This window comes from Erinaceus europaeus, chromosome 5 (assembly GCF_950295315.1).
Source record: "Erinaceus europaeus chromosome 5, mEriEur2.1, whole genome shotgun sequence".
NCBI lineage: Eukaryota > Metazoa > Chordata > Mammalia > Eulipotyphla > Erinaceidae > Erinaceus > Erinaceus europaeus.
This window is the reverse complement of record NC_080166.1, coordinates 119,933,309-119,955,632: the sequence shown is the minus strand read 5'-3', so window position 1 is coordinate 119,955,632 and position 22,324 is coordinate 119,933,309. Positions and strand designations below refer to the sequence as shown.

The 22,324-nt window shown below is 41.5% G+C and overlaps 1 protein-coding gene across 1 annotated transcript in view; it reads right to left on the bottom strand.

Moving 5' to 3' along the window:
- FLT1 (fms related receptor tyrosine kinase 1) overlaps positions 1 to 22,324 on the bottom strand; it is a 186,610-nt gene that overhangs the window by 85,707 nt on the left and 78,579 nt on the right. Inside the window, exons 11-12 of the mRNA XM_007522390.3 lie at positions 13,675 to 13,789; positions 6,170 to 6,278 (exon numbers count right to left, since the gene is read on the bottom strand). Of these exons, the coding sequence (XP_007522452.2) occupies positions 6,170 to 6,278; positions 13,675 to 13,789 (224 nt within the window). The remainder of the gene's footprint in view (positions 1 to 6,169; positions 6,279 to 13,674; positions 13,790 to 22,324) is intronic.

Here is a 22,324-nt window from a genome sequence, read left to right as displayed (position 1 = left end):
ACATGCTAGGAGTCTTGGCTTTCTTACTCCTAAACTGTTCCACAAAACTGTCTACTCCAGTTAGTGTCCAACCATTTAATGGAGGGTAGTGTCTCACTGCAGCCAGGGAAGGGTGGAGAACGTAGGTGACTGGCTCGGGCCTTCTTATGTAGTGACTGTCCTACCTCTGATAAGAACAAAGATTTTGTCTTAAAACACAGATAAGTAACAAAGGTGGAGCTGCTAGATTCATGGGGGCAGTGGTAGAGAATCAGTTCATCATATTTACCCTCCAAAACATACTAAACATTTTCTGAAATTGTAACAGAGAATGCCAGCATTAATCTCCATCTTCTAAAGTACTGGTGTTAACACCTCCTCGGCAGTCATCATTTAGCTGTTACATATTGTTTGTTCTTCTGTCTCATGTGGGGACTATATCACCAAAGAGTTAAAAAAAAAAAGTTACTGGCCCTGAACTGACCTGTTCTCAGAATGCTCCCTTTGCTTGTTACTTGTTGCCTATCTGTATTTGAGCAAAGAATTTGGGCCAACAAGTAACAAAGTACTTTGAAGATGAAAAGCACGATGTTGTGCTATTATTATTATCCTTTGCACACAAAACTATAAAGAAACCTTTAAACCTTAAGGGGACAATAGTCCAAAATTAGATATCATATCAACTCTTTCCTAAATGTCACTTTGCTTGTTTTTCTGATTTTTCTGGACTTTGGCTTTATTATAAAGTGTCACGTCTGAAGGAATGCCAAAGTATTCATTTGAAACCTGGGAGTGGGGTGTATCAGTGGCTTGTGAAGCTGTCAGTGGTGGAGAGAGGAGACCTGTGGAGGCTTTCCTGCTTTTAGAATGAAAACCTAAGAATATGCCAGAAGATGCAGAAGCAGCTGACCATCATTTTAAACACAACGATCAGGTGTCAGAAACAGCACCTCAAAAATTCAGCAGCTTTTTATATTTGGGACTTTTTCCAAGCATAGGGAATAAGACAGCAGCCATCAATTACACAGATACCAGAATAGACATTACTAGGCACTGGGTGCAATCAAATCATTTCTTAAAAGACCACAGACTTTGCACTTATGAGGTCTCCTCCTGGTAGTCAGAACCCAAGTGAGCCCAAGTAACACCACTGAGATCATGTCGAGAGTTTCTATTTACTTTAGTGATTTGAAACTTCCTGTGGAAATAGCTCACAGGTTTCCTGATGGAAGATTTTGTTTATCTTTGCCAAGCACCACCAGGAATCTCAAAATAAAATGCATTTAGTGACATTGGGAAACCAGGGAGATAAGGCAGAGCTGTTCCTGTTTCACCCTTAGTAATTGCTAACACACCCATACTCACGCTGAGAGCCAGCAAAACATACACACACGGGAAGAGAAAAAGAACCAAAATGGGTTTTGAAGGTCTGTTTCTGCTATGGAGGACATAGTTACAAAAGCTAATTTAGTTTCTATTATCAGGAAGCTTCTGAGGAATGATTATCTCTTCGCATAACCCCTTTGGTATTATCCTCTCTGGACCCATGCAAGATGATAAATAAAGTACCGTAAGCTTAGCTGATGACTCCAGAGGGATTTCCCCCCTTAATTCTTTTTTTCTTTTTAGCCTGAGTACAAAGACAGATCCAAGAAATGATTGCCCTCTAGCTCCCAAAGTGAAGACAAGAAATCTTCGCACACTTAGACATCTGGTGCAGATGCAGTCCAGTCATCATCAGTGCCAACTTACACTCATCCTTCTGAGCCCATATCACATCCATGCCTCTTATGAGGTGTCATGGAGAAGAATCAAACCTTGGTCAGAAGAGACTGTCTCAACCCTGCGGGAGGCTTAAAAGTAATCTCTTTACAAAGGTACATGTTTTGGGGGTGGAGGTAGATACTTCAATTTGATTGGGTAAATCTATGGATTAAATTTAAGAAAGAGGCAAGCAAAAGAGATAAAAAAGGATGGAAGCTCTCCTGGTGTAAAGAAAAAGACTTCTACTGAAGAATGGAGATAGCATTCTCTAAAAAGAGAAAGCAGGTTGATTCGAAGTTTAGTACAGAAGTGAAGCGGTGAGAAATTCTAATGGCCACAGCTGATCAGTTACCATAGTTTTGAAAGGAAATCTGATCCATTGTTTCAAAGAACCATGATTGAAATGAGGGATTCAAATCTGTATCTTTTAAAAATATATTTATTTTCCCTTTTGTTGCCCTTATTTTTTTATTGTTATTGATGTAATCATTGTTTGGACAGAAGAAATGGAGAGAGGAGGGGAAGACAGGGAGAGAAAGAGAGACACCTGCAGACTTGCTTTACTGCCTGTGATACATATATATTATTTAAAAAAATATTTATTTATTCCCTTCTTTTGTTGCCCTTGTTTTATTGTAGTGATTCTTATTGTCATTGTTGGTGAATAGGACAGAGAGAAATGGAGAGAGGAGAGAAAGACAGACACCTGCAGACCTACTTACTCACAGCTTGTGAAGCTACTCCCCTGCAGGTGGGGAGCCGGGGGCTCGAACTGGGATCCTTATGGTGGTCCTTACTCTTCCACTGCGCTACCCCCCAACTCCCATATCTATCTATCTATATCTTTTGATGTATCTTTTATACCTTTTAAAATTCAGTACCCATATTAGGCCAAACATACTTTTTTTTTTTTTCAGGAATAAAGAGAAAAAAGTCTATTTCTATGAGTATTTAGTCTCATGTCTAGTCAGAAAAATCTTGTGAAAAAGAGATTTCAGAAAGAGGGGCCAGGCGGTGGCACACATGATTAAGTGTACACACTACAGTGCATAAGGACCCAGGTTCAAGCCCCGGTCCCCACTTGCAGGGGGAAAGCTTCACAAGCGGTGAAATAGGGCTGCAGGTATCTTTGTCTCTCTCCAATAATTAACAAATTAAAATATTAAAAAATAAAGATGGATGCTTGTTTAAAAAAAATTCAGAAAGATAAATTGAGATATAATGTAAGATTAATACATGACTACCAATCAGAACTAGTAGCAAAGATTCCAGGGTGCTTGGGGCTACTATAAATTAAGTAGGTGTGTTTAAATTGAATTCTTCTTGCTCCTTCCTATGGCCAAACTTTGGGATTTAGAAAAGGTCTCAGCCCTTCCACAGTTTTTTTTTTTTTTTTTTTTTACACCAGAACACTGATAATTCTGACTGATGGTGGTCCACAGGTAGAAGCTATATGATCCAGTGGGAAGGTGAATTCAGCAATATGGACAATTTAATCAGCTGGGGTCCTCTCAGCAATACCACCACACATGGATACATGATACAGCAAAATAAATAAAAGAAACCCAGCCTCAATGGGGTGTAGAGGGGAATGGGAGCATCACTGGACAAGTAGTGCTCAGAGCCTGCCCTCTACCAGTGAGTCACCCTCCCTGGTTGCAATTAAGCTTCTTGGTACCTCTGGACAGTAAGGAAATCAGTGCAACGTAGCCTCACAGTCTTAGTGTATATATATAGCTTTATTCAGCACTGCTTGACCAAAGCAGTGTGTTAGACGTTCCTGCCTGTACCCCTTCCCACAACATGAAGAGACTGTGGTCCACAGGAGGAGGACTGGGCAGATTCTGTGCCACCCCATTTAAGTATCTTGATTAGGATTCCCAAGATCCCAGAATTTCCTGTGGAGAACTCTGCTTCTAAGTCCTCTTACAATCAGAGAGCTGTGTATGGGGAGACTGGAAAGGGTGTGGACAGTCTGGATGTGTGGACTTGAGAGACCATAGGTGAGAGCACAGGGAGGGAGAGAAGGCAGGTGGGCCTATATTCAGCCCTTTTGCACCTCAGCACAGTCCCATTCTGCTCTGAAACTGAGGACTGCCAGGATGCTAAGTCTGCACTGTACCTTTCTTTTTTTATTTTATTTTATTTTTTAAATATTTATTTTATTTATTTATTCCCTTTTGTTGCCCTTGTTGTTTTATTGTTGTAGTTATTATTGTTGTTGTCGTTGTTGGATAGGACAGAGAGAAATGGAGAGAGGAGGAGAGAAAGACAGACACCTGCAGACCTGCTTCACCGCCTGTGAAGTGACTCCCCTGCAGGTGGGGAGCCGGGGTTCGAACCGGGATCCTTATGCCGGTCCTTGTGCTTTGCGCCACCTGCGCTTAACCCGCTGCGCTACAGCCCGACTCCCTGCACTGTACCTTTCAGGTCACCCTGAGGGTGTATGTAGACGCCAGCAAAATAGCCCACTTAGTGCGCTGCCTTGCCATGTGTAACCCAGGTTGAGTCTGGCCTCCACTGCACTGCTGTGGTCTTTCTTTGCCTCTATGTAAAGAAAGTTCACAAGAGGCTGAAGCATTTCACTTGATTAATTAACCAACTTTAAAGTGCAAGTGCTGAGTGGTCAGATATATGGTTTGTGGGTCTCTAGTGGTGCTCTTGCCTTGGTTCTGAAAATATTAGGGCTGATGTGGCCTCATCTATTCAAATTCTAACCCCTTCCCTCTTGAGCCCTGCTTCCTTTCCTAAGGTGTAGTGCTACAAACGACCTCCACTAGTCTCGTGTGGCTACTGAGACTGGAAAGCTAAACTTCATTCATTTTGATTGAAAAAAAATAGAGGGGCCAGGTGGTGGTGCATATGCTTAAGTGCTCAGCCTACAGTGTACAAGGACCCAGGTTCAAGCCCCTGGTACCCACCTGCAGGGAGAAAGCTTCACGAGTGGTCTGTCTCTCTCTCAATCTAATAAAAAAAATTACTGGAGCCATAAAATACTAAATTATATGTTGAAATGATAATACTTTAGGGTATAATGAATTGAGAATCAGTTTACTGTAACATTTTACATTGTAGATGTGGCTTAGGTACTGACTGGTCAGCATTGCCAAATCAGTCTGTCATTTTACATCTGAATACAATTTTTTGCACTAGGATATTTAATTTAATTTAATCTGTATGCAGGGACAACTCAGCATTTCTTCTTTTGTATTAGAAATCTCTTCGTTGAAGGTCCTCACTGACACCATTTCAAATGTACTGTTTAAGTAGTGGCTCACGAAAGAGAACAGAGTGGGAAATGCTCAATCTTTCATACTCTAAGTCTGACACAGAGTAGCTATGGATTTGGATGGGGACGTGCTCCCAACCAGTAATACTAAGGACAACCCAAAGCTTGGAACTTGATTAGTCCAAATAACCTAGACTGCTCAGAGAGGTGGCCTGGGTGAGGGTCTCTCTACAATAAAGGACTTTTTCTCCTAGAGTGTGAAGGCAACTTCACTTTTACCTCTTGACTGTGAGAGGACAGGGACAGACCTGGTCAGGAGCAGTTTTGCTATGTGCCCCATCACCTCTCCAGATGTCACTTTCTCATCTGGAAAACACAGATGCTAGAAAGCCAAGTAACCTGGTAGGTCCCTTGCAGTTATGACACTCCCTGAGCAGCTACTCAGGGATCCCTCCCAGAACACAGCTTCTCTGAGGAGAGGCTGCCACACAGTCTGCGCCATGTGCTTCTGCAGCTCATCCATTTCTTAGCACTGGGCCTATTTTTTTCTTTTACCTTCTGAAGGATTGTAGGCAATGCTGCAGCCTACCCCATGCAGTGTGAAGTTTCCAGAGAGTTGGCAGACTGCCCACGTTTCCTCAAAAAATTAGGGGAGTGTGGAGCCAGGCAATTGTTTTTATACTTTGAGCTTCTTATTTCCTTCCTGTACCCATGGAGGGACATAGGGAGTGCCATTTGTGTACCTTGAAAGTTTAAAGATTTGTAGACCTTCATATTTAAGGTCAGAAAAATCTTTAAATGTAACCAAAAAATAGTACACAGTTAGGCTCAGTTCAGTTTCAGATTTCTACAAAAGAGCCTCATTTCCCCTCAACTAAAATCATTACAGTCGTAAAACTACTTCATGACTTAAAAAAAAAAAATCACACAGACTATATAGATCCTGCATTCACAGTTCAGCTTAAGGAGGGAGACTGACAACTCTTAAAAGATAATTCAGGGAAGTAACTCTTTAGTCCACTCAAATGATATTATCAAATTCTATTTCTGAGCGCAAGGATGATGGTACTTAAAGTTGAACAATTCTATGGCATGTTGTTGTTTTTAATAAGAATTGTTCAAGCACACTAAAAACAAACAAGATCTGAAGACCAAAGTCATAAGGCTGTCACTGTGAGCAGAGGATGTGTGGCTTACCTGTGACGTAGAACCTTATGTCTCTTTCCACAGTCCCTACTTTATTGAAAGCCATGCAAGTGTAGATTCCAGAAATTCTAGAGTCAGCCACAACCAACGTGCTAGCCATCTGTAAAAGAAAGGGAAACTTTAGCTAGCCCTCGGACAAAGGACTATTTGAAACATCTTTAGGCTACTTGTGAGGTAGAGGTGACTGGGCTGTCCTATTCACTCAACAAAGAGAATACCACATGAGTGGTAGTTACCAGAAGGCTCTCCCTCTGCTGAACCCCCAGCAAGAATGGAAAAATAACAGGAAAGCAGGTCCTCAGGAGACCGGGGCCTATGACATCCGACTCAAATAAGCCTGAAACCCTTATATATCTCAGGCTGTTGGCGTAACAATCACAGACCTGGAGCCGAGATGCAAGGCTGCACGTCCTGCTCTGTGAGATCGTCAGTGGGAGGGACAGGTGAGACTCAGTCTGGCTTTTTGTTTGGATGTCACTTGGAACCCAGAGCTGGCCTGGCTTTCTAATGGGCATGTTAACTGAGCAGGGACAGAAGGCAAGGGCTGTCTCAAGTTGTTTCTTGATGGACTTTGAAAATCTGGCATGGCAACCTTGGTGGCACTGCTGTAGACCAGAGGCTGGAAGCTAATCGTGCCGTGCCCGTTTGTAGATGAATGCTGTATCACTTCTGTCAGGTACTAATCTAGAGCCTGAAGGCAGACACTATGGAGTGGCTCACTCCATGTTAGCTGCTATTGGACAATTCAGCCCCTAAAGAAACACTAGTAGTCAAATTCATGTCTACTTGAAAGAACTTTCCAAACTGTGATTATCAAAAACCAAAACACAAATCCCTACAGTTTAACAATTTGCTCTGCTGGCTTTCTCCTTTTAATGATTAAAAACAGGCAATACAGCATAAGCTGTTGTTGGGTTCTGAAATTTAACACAAACTTAAAAAAAAATCCATTCATTACTATTGAGAAAAAAAAATGAAAGTGAGTTTTTCACATTTAAAATGACAAAACAAGTGATCTGCTACTTAGGATCTGTTTCATCTCTCCCCGCAGACACAAGTAACTTGCCACAGACTTTGCAATTATAGAAGCTGCGTGCAAGCTTCCTGACTAATAGGGTATCTTGGCTGAAGTACAGCTGAGCGACTTAGGGATGCACAGGCCGCAGTGGGGACAGCAGACTGCAAGATAAGGAACACAAACCCTGTAGCTGGTCTGGCCTTTGGAAAAGGGTCCTAACATTTCCTGAGTTACCAAGTACTTAGTAGGCCCTTTACTTATTTTCTTTTATCTAATAAAAGTAATGCCTTTCTATCTTTGATTTACATGTTAGGAGTAGTAAACAATACTCCTAGCTTTTTTTTTTTTTTTTTTTCCCCTTTCCCTGTCTAAGGAAGCAACTTTCATTGCTCCAAATTCTCTGTGGTTGTCACTCCAGCAGAGTGAATACAATGGAATGTTTTGATCTAATTATAAATGCCCTCATATTCTCTGGGGTTTACTGAAACCATTGGTGATGAAAGTTTTACACAAGATCGATTTTCAATTTAGCAGATACTGTTTTATCAAGGCATGTCTCGGATGTTATAAGGGAGACAAGATAGAGATGACACAATCCCCACTGCAAACCTTGAAGTTTCTAGAAAATAATTTTCTGGGCTTGAAAGTCAAATATGTATTATTCTAGTTTGCAGAAAAAAACTCACATGAAGGTAACTGGTGAAGATTAAGCTCAGGTGTGACTTGATTTTGACCATTAATCTTTGTATGAAAGGAGACTGAAAACGTGGGTAACCCATTCTCTTGTTAAATTAATGTGTCTAACATTTAAGAATCATGACAGAAAATAGAAACTTGTTGGTGGTAATGTCAAGGAAGTGCCAACTGGTAGCAGTTGGAAGGAGGAGAGATTGCCAAGGGAGACTCCTTTATTTTGCCTAACTCAGGCATTGGTGCTTTGAAGCAACAGGCAGTGGGTTCAGAGGACAGCAGCTTCTCTTTCTGTTTGCCTCTCAACCCAAGCACTACTTTTCTTGGGTGGTTAGCTCTCATGGTTTTGTCCTGCTGGTCTTTCCAGAACCTTAGAGTCTCACATTTATTGTTACTCGTCACATAAGTAAAAAATTCATATTTGACTTGAAAATTAGCTATGGACATCCATGGCCTAAATCTGAAAGCTTTTGGGTTTCTAGTAAAATTATTTTGATCTTACTGAGCACAGGGGCCAGGTGGTGACGCACCTAGTTAAGTGCATATGTTACAATGCGCAAGGTCCCAGGTTCGAGACCCCAGTCCCCACCTGCAGGGGGAAAGCTTTATGAGGGGTGAAGCAGGGCTGCAGGTGTTTCTCCCTCTCTTATCATCCCTACCTTCTTGATTTCTGGCTGTCTCTATCCAATAAATAAAAACAAACCACAGAACAATTAAAAAAAAAAGTCAACTGAGCACAAGAATTGGGACTGGGTTTCATGGCCAGGGCAAGTCACTTAAACACATTTGCCAGAATGAAGACCTGCACTTGTCTTCTGGGAAAGGCTATGCTCATTTCACAAGACTCCAGCAAACCACTGGTAGTTCAGTATGTTTGCATTACCAGAGGAGAAAACGGGGGCTCTCAGAAGGGAAAAATTGACATTATACAGGAAGAAACATGGAAATATGAATGACATGCCCCCCCCTCCAAAAAACCAAAACATATTCTAGCTTATTCCAGAACTCACCTCTGTGGTGTTTGTTCACACTGAACTAGAAAAATAGCATTAATAGAACTTTACAGTATTTCTTGGTTTCTGGGTATGTTTAAGAAGCACTTATAAGGCATGGCATTTAGTTCGATGTGCTTGTGAGGTAGGTGTGTTACCCTTTTGTAAACATGTGTCTATTTGACTCATGTTGTATTCTATATAAGAATCTGCTTCTTACTACTACAGTAAAATAAGGGCAACAAAAGGGAATAAACACTTTAAAAAAAAATCTGCTTCTTGCCTTAATGTTCTTTAAATTTAATAGCACTGGCCAACTGGCAAAGTCCTGTCTACTACCCTTTCAACTGGATTTATTTCAAAGATGGGTTACATTCTCAGTATTTTACACAAGTTACCTGATTTGAAAATATGAATAAAAGTTTCATGAAAAAGGTATTTGACCATTTAAGTACAAGTTATAGGTGAGATTCTCTGGCAGGACGGAGGCAATGCAGTAAGGTTCAAGTGCTCATAACCAAGTATTGCTGGGAGGGTGACAGAGCAGAGCAGGTGGAGCAGGACACATCAACTTAACACTTCACAGGGGCAGTGGTGCACCTCTCTGAGCACACGTTACAATGTCCCACCTGCAGTAGTCTCTATCCAATAAATTCATAAGATATTTTTAAAAACTGTAATACTTTAAAAGAGAGAGAATGCCAAGAATTAGGGTTGTAATGTGTTTGAAATTACTATCATTTATTTTACAAGGCATACCAAAAGTAATTCTCAAGAATGCCTGCTTGTATTAGTTCTGGAATTAGTTTCCACTTGCCATATACATTTTTTTAAAAGTTCTGTATCCACACTTGGAGGGCTTAAAGATTTAGACATTAGAAACTGCTCCTCAAGTTCATTCTCTGGTTTCTTTTGCCTGGTCCAGGAAAGATGATGAAAATTATCAAGGTCAGTAAGTTTGGAGGTTATTCATACTCCTTCCTTCCTTCCCTTTGGCTTAGTAATCCACTACTACAATGTGGTTTGAACTTCATGGAACAGAATGGATGAGATGTGTAATTCAGTCTCATTTCCAGTCCTAGTTTTTAAGAAATCTAAATATGGAACAGTGGTTTCAATGCTAGGATGTCTCCAAGATAGTTTTCCTTGAAGTGTTTCAGAAGAAATAAAAGTAGACATATAAAGGACATGTAAGCACCTAAAATTAACAAAGAGTGGTATATGAGCTAAGTGATAGGAATACAGAATGTGAGAGAGGCTGGGTGGTGGCACATTCGGTTGAACGCACGTTATAGAACATGAGAATTAGAAAAAGTGGGGTGGGGACTGCAGGAATTTAAACGCAAACTATTTCTGTGATTAGGCAGTAATGCTTCTGCCATGAATTTGCCTCCTCCTGTATTTAGTACAGTTACTCAATGTTGCTTTAAGATTTCAGTGGAAATGTTAAAAAAAAAAAAAAAAAAAAGGTCACATCCTTCCTCCTCGTGGCATCGGTTTTGTCAGGTACATTTCTGGTGTGCTTTTTCTACTTCCTACCCTGCGCCAGCAAACTCAACAGTTTGTCAGCACTGTTTAACCACCACAATTCCACATTTGCTATAGCAAGTCCAGCTGATGACTCACTTTTTTGCAAATCTAGGCCAAAATTCGTCAATAAGGAAACTGTATTTTATTGTCCACTATAACCTTCCTTGAATTAAAAAAGAAACAAGTCCTTGGAATGTAACAGGTGTTCAAGAGGGACCTTGTCCTGTGTATCTGTGGACATGCTGGCCATGTGACTACAGGGAAAAGGATCAGCACAGTTTAAGCTAGGGCCTGACTTCCCCCAAAACACCAGAGCAGTTTAACTGCAAGAAGAAAAACAGTATGAGTAATTCTGGAATAACGAAACTTGTATTTACTATTGTTTTGTGAAAGAACTCGTTGTACACATGTGTAGATGCTTAAATAGGTGCTAAAAGTAAAGTCTTCGAAGATGTGGAGTTGTTTACTTAGTCTACAGTCTTAACATTTAACACAACTGTCTGACAGTTTTCACTGTATGTGACTACAATCAATCTGGGAAACTGCATTAGGGTACTGATGGAGACCATTTTTGTAACAGTGGAGTAGGCAGGGTAAATACATATGCTACATTTCACTTGGAGATTAGAACTCAGGTTCACAGAGGAACTGATTTGCATGCAGTTTTATCAGACAAAGTGGCCAAATAGCCACTGGGTCTGAAGGCCTTTATTTTGCCTCCAGTTGTTGGGGCTTGGTGCCAGCATGACGAATCCACCGCTCCTGGTGACAGGACGGAGAGAAAGATAAGACCTGCTCTACCATTTGTGAAGTATTTCCCCTGCAGAAGGGGAATAGGGGCTTGAACCTGGGTCCTTGAGCACATCTTTCCACATAGAACTATGTGCACTTAACTGGGTGTGCCACCGCCTGGCTCCCTGAAGGGCTTATTTAAAACCTTTGACATACTTACAGGATATTGGTTTCAAGTGCACATGCAAATAATCAGAAAGCCTCATTTAGCTCTTAAATCTTCAGTGTCTTTTCTAATACATATTTTTGTAGCTAGGATACTAAAATAGAAATAGAAATTGCCATTGAACTAAGATTTGTTTTTTTTTTTTGCTTCCAGGGGTTATTTCTGGGGCTTAGTGCTGGCATTATAAATTCACCACTCCTGGAGGGGATTCCCCCCTCCCCCAATTTTTATTAGCTAGGACAGAGAGAAATAGAGAAGGGAGAGGGAGAGAGCAAAATAGACACTTGTAAACCTGCTTCACTATTCATGAAGCATCCCCCCTGCAGGAGGAGAGAGGGGGCTCAAACCTGAGTCCTTGCACAGTTATGTGTGTGCTCACCAGATGCATCACCGCCTGGATCCCTTTATTTTGATGAGCGTGATTAGAACACCACCCAGCTCTAGTGTATGCGGTGCCAGGGGCTGAACCCTGTGTTCTTAACAGTGTGCAGGAAAAGCAAAATGAATTGACAATAATGGCATCTTGAAATTTTTGTAGTACTTTGTGACAACTGTCTTGCTGTCTGCTGAAGCATTTATTAAAAAAAAAATTTTTTTTTTTTAATTCCTTTTAGTGTGAAAGATCAGAGTACTGCTCTGCTCTGGCTTGATTGGGGATGGGACCCTAGGCATGAAAGTCTTCAGCATAACCATTAAGCTATTTTCCTAAATGTAGGGTCAGGTTTCCACTAAATACTTGAATATATTATCAACAGCTACACATCAGAAATGTTTTCAACTACTATTCATTTGTATTAGACAATATATATATTGACCTAGAGCCATTGCTGGAGTTATAAAAACTTTTCTAAAATTCTTGAGAAATAATCGCTGATATGGTCATGCAAACCATCACTGGTAATTTCTCCTTCGGCTTACTTGGCAGAGTACTGTATTTTACAATACGGAAATTGTGGCTGTACTATGTGGAAGGACCCATTTTTGAGCCCCCACCTGTAGGCAGGATGCTACAGTGGTGGAACAGCTGTCTATCTTTCTCTCTTCCCTGCTCTATAGAATTGAGAAATGAGAGGGAAATAGTTTCCGGAGCAGTGGATTTGTAGTGCCAGCACTGAGCCCCAATGATATCCCTGGAGGCAAAAACTAAATAGTAATAAATAAAATTAAGACAATCACCCTGGCCTGTCAAAGAAAGATGTTGATATTACCATATGTTAAAAAGTTCTGCAAAATGAAGAGTACAGGTCGTATTTGTTGCCATAGTGCTAAATCATACATGGAGAATGAAGCCATCTAATGTGTTGCTTTCAAATGCAAAAAAAAAACAAAACACTGCTGAATAAACAGCAAAAGCACTACCCCCTACAAGCAGGTGGAACCTACATTAAACATCTAACTCCAAAGTATGTCAGTAAAAATAGATATTTTAGTAAGGGGTTATTGCTATTTTTTCCTTTTTTTAATGCATTTCTATGCTCATACCTGTGACCAGCTGATTTTAAAGTGTACCTTTAAGATCTCAGTACCGACAGTCACTGAGCTTTTCCTGGTTCCCAAAGTGTCCATGGTGCTGAAGCACTGTAGGGAGGTGGAAGTGGGAGTGGCAGACAAGAGCCCTCCCTGCTAGACCCTCGTGGGACCAGGGAATCTTGAGCAGGTTTGTATGCTGCTACTAAGTCGGGCTGTGCCCTTGCAAAGATAAGATGAGGTATTCACTTGTATTATTTTGATCAAGAGCATCCTTCAACTTTGGTGGCGTTGGGGAATGAACCTAGGGCCTCTTGCATGCAAGTCCAATGCACCACTGCTGTGCAATCTCCCTGGCCAAACCATTCATTTTTGGCTTAATTTACGTCAGTGAGTCACTGTCCTGGTTACATACTGGATCTCCGGGGAACTTAGTATGACCTCCAAACGTAACTGTAACTGATGGGAAATTCTGAGCAGCAACCAGAGCTGGGAGCCACTACTTATTCCTCTAGATCTAAGCCTTCATGACTTTGGAACTGGTCAACAGTTTGAGCTAAGTGCATCTTATAATGAAGACAATGTCAGAAAATACCTCATTTTTCTCTGAATTTTTAAAAAACATTTATTATTGGATAGAGACAGAGACCCCTGCAGCCCTGCTTCACCACTTGTGATGCTTTGCCCTTGCAGGAGGGGAGCCAGGGGCTTGAACCTCGGTCCTTGTGCAGTTGACTAGGCCTGCCACCATCTAGCCCCTCTCTGAATTTTCTGTTCAGCCATCTTCTGGTCTTAGTAAACCCAGACTCAATACTCCAGTGCTTACATTTATAAACAATACCTTATTTTTTCCTTCTATAATTGCCATGCGCTGAGTGATGCTTTCAATTCTGTTTCCTGTGTAGCTGTTAGGATCCAGCATAAAGGACTCTTGACTATTAGAACAAAAGTCATGCCTATTAAAAACAAAAAAAAAAAGGTATGTTACCACAATGTTGTTTTAGCATGGTCCAGCACCTGGTGACATGAAAACCCACTGTATACATTGTCAGTTGACAAAGGCACACACTTTCACAGTTTATGTAAATCTTCAATTTCCCTGATAATTCATCTTCAAAATGTAAAATTAGCAAGTATATCTGTCTGATTAAAAACTAAAGACACGGGAGTTAGGTGGTAGCGTAGTGGGTTAAGCACACGTGGCGCCAAGCGCAAGGACTGGTGTAAGGATCCCAGTTCAAGCCCCCGGATCCCCACCTGCAGGGGAGTCACTTCACAGGCAGTGAAGTAGGTGTGCAGGTGTCTTTCTCTCCCCCTCCTCTCTCCATTTCTCTGTCCTAACAACGATGACATCAATAACAATAAAAAAACAAGCGCAACAAAAGGGAAAATATAAAACAAAAACTAAAGACATTAGGTTGTCTCCATAAATTATCCTATTCTAAATATATATAGCAAATAAAAGCGCATGAATTAGATAAGTGAATGTCTAGATGTTGAGGTCCTAGGGGAAGATGAAGCTATGTTAATGAAGGGAACCTCAAGAATGTAACTGCATTTCACGTTTATAAAAGAGGGATGGATATTTAACCAGCATATTACATTTATAGGTAAATTTTTCCAGGCCTAGCAAAGTGCATATTCAAACACATAATATATAGTTATTAGATTCAATACTTTTAAAGTTTGAGAGTGGTAATAAACTCTTTTTATAATTAGGCACTTAAGGCCCAAGAAGTTAAAAGTGTTGAAGTTAGTTACTGTTCTGTTTAAAGGTCTGGAAGTTGGCACATTATCTCAAACACAGTATCACTGAGAGACCTCACTTTTCATATACTTTGCCACTCAAATCACTGGTGTAGATATGTACTGATGATCTATGTCTCTGGTTCCTACATGAATAAAAACCACAAAAGACAAAAAGTCCTCTGACCTGGGCACTGCAGTAGCTCATTACTGGTCCATCCTACTTTGCCCACAGACCTACCAGACCAACTGCTTGACATTTTTTTTTTCTCCCCTAAACTTCAACCATAGTCCTGAGAAAGTCTGGTTTTTGTTTTTGAAAAAAAAGTCAAGGCTATGCACAGTCATTCCCTACCTGCTGTTCTAACCTTAAGCCTACAGAGACCCTTTGTTCTGGACAAACACAGTTTAGTTTGGTTAGTTCAAAGAGTACTGGACCAGGAGTCAGAGGAAGTAAGTCCTAGTCCCACCCTGACTTCTCTTAGCTGTGTGACAAAATTTCTCTCTTGAACATGAAGAAATACCTTTTCTGCGACTGTCACAGTATAATAAGTCTTAAATGACTGAATTTACATACAGAGGTGTTGTAAGTTGAAGACAGCATAGAAAAGGATTTTTCCATATTGTGACCCAGGGTGTCTGTCAAAGGCACACCCAGATCCCTTCATCTTCACTCACAGTTGCCACTGACAAGAATCTCCCACAACCTCATCTTCAGAGTAGCTCGCTTTCTTCACTGTGAACCCTCACACCATAATATTCCTTTTCCTGTCAGATCCAGTAGGCAATAAATCACCCAGAGCCTAACTTTGTACCAAACACGTATGACAGAGGTGCTGAGGAAAGTGAACAGTGTCAGTGACTGAATTTCTACTGTTCACTACTGATTCCTTTAAAATAGACTTTGAGATTGTTTGGGACACTGTGCACAGTCTACCAATCAGGTGCCTCAAGTACCTTTGGTTTCGACGGTTTGCATTTCTCTACCAGCTGAGGACGGTGTGGAGAGATGTCTGCAGATCTGATGCTAGTACCTGAAGCTGTCCTTAGCCTCAAGTCTTGATGCTATCTGATTTTATATCTCCTTTTTGTGTCCAGTTCTGCTCTAACCTTCCAGCCTATGGTGCAGGGAACTGGTGGTTTTCACCACTACATTGGGATGCATTGGATCGACCTTCTCGTGGTGCATCCCGTGAGTACCCATTTATTGGGGAAACTGACGATCCTTCCTAGCCGACTGAATCCACATGGATCCCAGTCACTTTCAAAGCCAGCAACAAGCAGACATCAGGCTCAACCTAACGCTGCTGACTGGCTACAGAAGAAGGGCAAACGCTAGAAGAAGAAGAACCACTACATTTCATTGAGTTACTCTGTGTCCTTTCCATCTGCTTACTTTTTGGTGAGCAGAAAACTTTTGTGGACCCAAATTCTACTTGTTTGCAGGCAGATTCTGGAGATTTTTAAAGCAGAAGGAATTTAAAAGCCAGTTTCTAGAGGGAATGAATGGATGGTTTTAGATAGCCAAAGCTACTTATGTGAGAAGAAAAAGCTGGGAAAACTGGTAGGACAGAGGGCTTGTGGTGAACTGAGAAAGGATTCCAAAACGTTTGGCCCCTGAGCTCCCTCCATAGGGCACATTGTCCATTCTGGTCAATTCTTGTTTTCAGATATCCTGTTTAGTGCTTCTAAGGCTACCAGTGATGGGAGGGCAGAAACTACCTCTTTTGTTCACTTTATTCTCATAGTTAAGTAAGGGTCTATCATACAATGAGCACTCCATAAGCATCTATAAATATATATTGTTTCCAGTAGGAGTACTCATTTGTTTTGCTTATTATTTTCAAATATCCTTATAAGTGAAGACCGTGTAATAAATCCCTAAACAGATGCCACCAGCCCAGGAAGTGGTAAGCAATTTGTTTCTCAAACATGAGGTCCTGAGTTCAGCATCACATGTGCCAGAGTGGTGCTCTGCATCTATCTCATCACTCCCAAAATTATGGACTAGTAAAACAGCTCAACTGAGTAGTGTTGACTCACCTTTAAACCTGGTCCCACAACACTGGAGGAAACTTAGTTACTGTGCTGTCTGTCTTTCTCTCTCTCCACCTATTTGAAATGTCAGCCTAAAGCAGTGAAGCCTTGGCGATGACACCCTCCACACATAACATTTTAGTACTACAACTGTCAATACTTACCTCAAGTATATGCATAATTTGTCTAAGTTATTATATCTAATAGAACTAAGAATTCCATGATGCTACTTGTACCTGATCCATATGTCAATTTTCTTCAACCGGTTTAAGTGTATTTTTAAAATTAAATTATAATATTTAAGACCAAAATTAAACAGAACAAGCCATTCCTTAAGGAACTTCTGATATTTTCTACCAGCTAGTCCTAATAATTATAGCTCATACTGATTGCTAGAATTTACAAGAAATTATACTTTACCATTAAAGTTTTTGAATAAAGGGGAAAGTTAAAAATAATTATCTAAATTACTTTTTTCATTGAGTACTCTTCATAATAAACTATAACATCCACACTATAGTTATATATCTTACACATTCACACACACTCCAAATGGTTATCTATCATGTAAATATACTTGTGTATACTACAGTAGACACATGGACTTGATGATATAACATCAAAGTTCTTTGTATCCAGGAGAAAAACTAATTTCATTCTCTTTCTCCCCTGGACAAAGGTGTTAATTTCATACTCTTGGTCTTCAGGAAATGCAAAGAAATAGGTTAGAGTAAAGCAAACCTTGGCATTTCACTTGGGGCTGTTAACCTCCAACCCTCCTCCTTCCCACCCATCCCTAACAGAACTCTAAGGACATAAGCCCTAGTATGGAATCTGGGCTGGACTTACAGTAAAGTCCTCCAATGAAAAGACAGATTCTGTGGTTAATTTCTAATTTGGGGGTTGGTATTTTTCCCTTTTTGTAATTGGAACCATAAAAATAGAATGTCATTTAGGAGCCTGAATATATAACAGCACTTGAAAAAGAGACGTAGGGGGGAGGGTGACTTGCTTAAGCCTTAAGAATACATCAAGCTCTTAAGGAAGTAGATTGTGCCATGTTTGAAGATGCAAAGATAATCACTGTGCTGGGAACCGTCTTGAGGGGGGAGGAAACCGAACAACAAGAGGAAAGCAGCGTTCACTCCTGATTTCGCACAGGAAGCTCACAGCACCTCCTGCCAAAGGGAGATAAGAAAGCTCCCATGTACTATTCTGGACAAGGCCACCCTTATCAGCCTCAGCTCAATGCTGTCCTCTCTAGGCTGCAAGCCTCCTGGTCCTTTTCCTCAGGAGCAGTAGGAGTCCTGCCTCCATTTGCATACTGCATGCCAAGTACAATAGCATGGAGGTATTTATAGCCATTGGGGGGGAAAAATTTCCGGGGTAAGAGTATATACTCCTTGTCATCTCTGTTGATTGTCCTGGAGTTGAAACAAATTCGTTTTGGGTGAGAGATTGGTATAAATACAAAGTCAATTATGTACCCAACACATGGAGAGGGGACCCTGCATGTGTCACTGTAGTCTGTTTAATTCCAGCGCAGAGCCATCTGTTGGGCTCTCCCATCTGGCCAAAGATACCGGGCTTCTTCCCGAGACAAATATAATGGGGAAGCACCACCCTCCTCCGAGGCAGATGGCATTGCTGACCTACATGCTTTGGGGTGACTTTCCTGTACTGGTGATGGATTTGCCCTGTTGCCTTCACACTCATAAATAGTTGACTCCCTTGGGACCAAAGACAGATGAAGGCAGGCTGGAGCTACAGAAAAAGTCAACACTGCAGTTCAAGCAAAACTCTTCATAATATTGACTGCTGGTGTCCATTAAGGGAAGCTATGATCACTATGTACTACGTAGTAGTATACTTTGCTATTTATTATAGGAGTGAAATTTTCTATCTATGTGTGAACATTAAGTGATTTAGATAATACTGTCTCTGTCATTGATACAGTATCCTCAAAAAATAGCTAGTAATCCTCCCTCAATTTACTGAATAAAGAAATTGAGGATTAGAGAAAATAGGCAGATGATCCGACGTCGAATAAATAGCAAGTGGCAGAGGCAGAATTGCCAACCAGTCCCACCTCATTCCAGACTCTGTGCATTTATCCTTACACCTCATGCAGTATAACCTCCATGTGTCACCAGCATCTGACAAAACGTGATACTCTAAGTGGTTCTTTGTATAAAGGACTACAGAAACTCCACCACCACGCCGAGGTTTCACTGTCTGTCTACTCCCTTTTGTATTATATGTATGGTCAGTTTTTTTTTCTTCAAAATTGGCAAACTCCCATTACATGCAGCCAAAATGTACTGTGTGTCTGGGCTATATTGCAGTTGATAATAGCGCTGACTCTGTCATCCAATAGTTTGTAAACTCGGTTCCAGTTCACCTTCACAAATCTAATGTGAACCCAGAGACACCCTTTTCTGTTCATCTGTGCTTTTTTTTTTTTTTTTGCCTCCAGGGCTACTGCTAGGGCTCAGGGCTTGGTGCCTGCACCACAAATCCACTGCTCCTGAGTGCTATTATTTTTCCTTTTTGTCTCCCTTGTTTTGTCATTGTGGTTATTATCATTATTGATGTCATTGTTGTTGGAGAGGGAAGGGGAAGACAGAGGGGGAGAGAGAAAGATAAGACACCTACAGACCTGCTTCATCGTTTGTGAAGAGACCCCCTGTTGTTAAAATTCGGAGGCTCCAGCTGGCCGGGCTAGCTTCACGGGCGGGTAACATAGACGACCAGAGACATACGGCTGGGCAGGGAAGCTGTATTTCTTTATTCAGGAACAACGATTCATAAACTAAACCAAACTAATCACCAAACAGAACTCTGTGGCCGCTTTCCCCCCGCAACGGCGCCAAGCACTCTCTAACTCTGGAACTCTCCAACACTGGATCTCTGTAACCCTCTTGGGGTTCCTTGGGGCGGGGCCAAGCGGGCCCGCGAAACTAGCAGGACTGATCCAATTTTCTTAGCAGGGGGAGAGCTAGAACAACCCAATGTAAAGCATACAACCAGGCTCGAACCAGGATCCTTGAGCCAGTCCTCACACGTGGTGCCATGTGTGCTTAACCCGCTGTGCTTCCGCCCGACGCCCTGGCATGTGAGAGTCTGGCTGGGGAAGCCTCAGGTTAAGGGTCTGTGCTTTCTTTAAAGAGGACACGACAAGACTCGTGATGACGGGGTGGGGTGGTGCAAGTCTTCATTTCACCTTTCTAGAAACAACCCGTCTGTGTAGTGCCTGTGCTGGTACCTAAGCCTCCTGTACCTATCATTATAAAGTCATCATGTTGTAAAATGATTTCTAGCGAGCTCCCAACTACCTCAATATCTGAAAGTCTTAACTTTTTTTTGGAAGATCTTTTTAAAAATCATTTGATAGGATAGCAGCAAGACCTGCAGTGCTACTTCACCACCTGTGGTGCTTTCCAACTGCAGGTGGCTAGAACCCGGGTCCTTGCACATGGTAGGTAGCATGTACACTTAACCAGGGGCACCACTGCCTGGTCCCCAGCATGTTTAATTTATAGGACCCTTTCTTTTTCTTTTGTAAAATGTTAACTGACCTCTTGCAAAATTTCACTGTGTTAACTTCATGAGGGCTGACTCATGTGCACACATGGACTTTAATTAATTCTGTCATTCAATGAAGCACAGGTATTCTGCCCTGTTTCATAAACCCCTTTAGCAACAAGAAACCCAATGTCCCAGCTCTGCTAATCTCAGAAAATAGCATACCTAGGATTAGAACCCAGGTGTTCCTCACTCTCCCTTAGCAAGGCAATTCATCACACAAGATGGGCTCTGTCCCCATGGCATCTCCTCACACCTTTCTTATCAGCTTTTCAAGGTTGCTCTGTCTTAGCTGCAGAAAGGAAGACTGTAAACAGATACAAAGCCGGACAGCAAGTGAACAAATCTTAAGAGGGGGGATGAGTAATTCATAATTACATGTTGAACCTAAGTTTGATTTTCAAAGTTTTGGTGCTAAAATTTTAGAAACTTTTAGCCTTCCACAGTCTGATTTTTATCACTAAGAAAACAAAACAAAACAATCCTTATAACAGGATGTAATCTCCAACTTTCAATGGTAGTTTACTTTTGTGTGCATTATACCTAGATTTGCTCTGGGATGAAGCGAGGCTGCTGTTATTATGTGGCCAGCTATAAAGGGGTGTGCAGTGCTGAGCTGAACACCCCAACGGCTACTGATTCCAGTTGGAGTCATTGCCTTGGGATGAATATATTCAATATATTTTATAATTAAAATATCTGATTGCAGAGCTTTCTAAATCGTCTTTCTTCCCCAAAGTCCCAAGATACAGAATAATCTCCACCTCTCTTTCCTCAGTCTTTATTTTTTTGGATAACAAAATCTGAATAACTTCTATAGACTGCTTAATGGGATTGAACTGCACGTGTTAGCCATGATTACAATCTGTTAGTAAAGAATGTTAAATCATTGCAATTTAGGAAATAAAGAGGCAGTGCAGTAAGAAAGAGCAAACCAAGGCTATAAAACTCTTTTTTTTAATATTTTATTTTATTTTATTTATTTATTCCCTTTTGTTGCCCTTGTTTTTTATTGTTGTAGTTATTATTGTTGTTGTCGTCGTTGTTGGATAGGACAGAGAGAAATGGAGAGAGGAGGGGAAGACAGAGAGGAGGAGAGAAAGATAGACACCTGCAGACCTGCTTCACCACCTGTGAAGCGACTCCCCTGAAGGTGGGGAGCAGGGGTTCGAACCGGGATCCTTATGCCGGTCCTTGTGCTTTGCGCCACCTGAGCTTAACCTGCTGCGCTACAGCCCGACTCCCTAAAATTGTCTTTTTTTTAAAAAGGAGGTGGGGGAGACCACCTGGAGCCCCATCCTATACAAGTGCCCACTGGAGACGTTTCTCTGCTACTGTGGATGCTGTGTCAAATTTAAGTGCCATCAGATTAACAGAATCTGCAAACACTCCCTCCGCCCCCAAATTCGCTTAAAACAAATATAACAATATGGGGGAGAGGATGCTGGCAGAAAAAGGCGAAGTGTTTAGTCAAAGTGGCTCGTGCTCCAGGAAGAGGGCCTGGGCTTCGGTGTGGTCATGGGGTCAGGCCCAGGGGATTCTGCAACAGTGACTTTCTGGGGCAGTGAGAGGCCTTGTGACACCTTGGAACCTAGACTGAACATGACTTCGTCTGCGGGAGGAGTAAAGAAGCCTTTTCAGGGATTGAAGGCTCTAGGTTGACTCTTTGGACAATGGTGGAGGGGATCCAGCTCTGTTTAGATAGGAACTTTTCCATGAGTGTCCTGGCCTGTGCAGCTTCCTGCTCTTGAGGGCCCGGGGCCCATTCACACTCTGAACAGGCCTGTCTCCCAGCCTCTGCTTTCCTGCCTACTTCCACATGAGCTCCAGTGGAGTAACCCCTCCCCCATCCCTTTTGACTCAGTCTCTTTCACAGAAACTGAGACTGGGGGACTGGCCTCAAATAAATGTTCTGTTCATTCATTTTTCCTTTTATTAAAAGACCTGACAGTCAGCTGAAGAAAGATGATTGGCGTAGTTTTAACAAGATGTCCTTTATCTAATACGTTCAGACTCTTAAGGTAGGAACTCCAGTCACTCAGTGATGACTATTTCAAGTGATTGCTCTCTTTTGCCTTCATGAAAAGGAAAAGTGCAACTTATTTTATAGAGGCTGACACTAA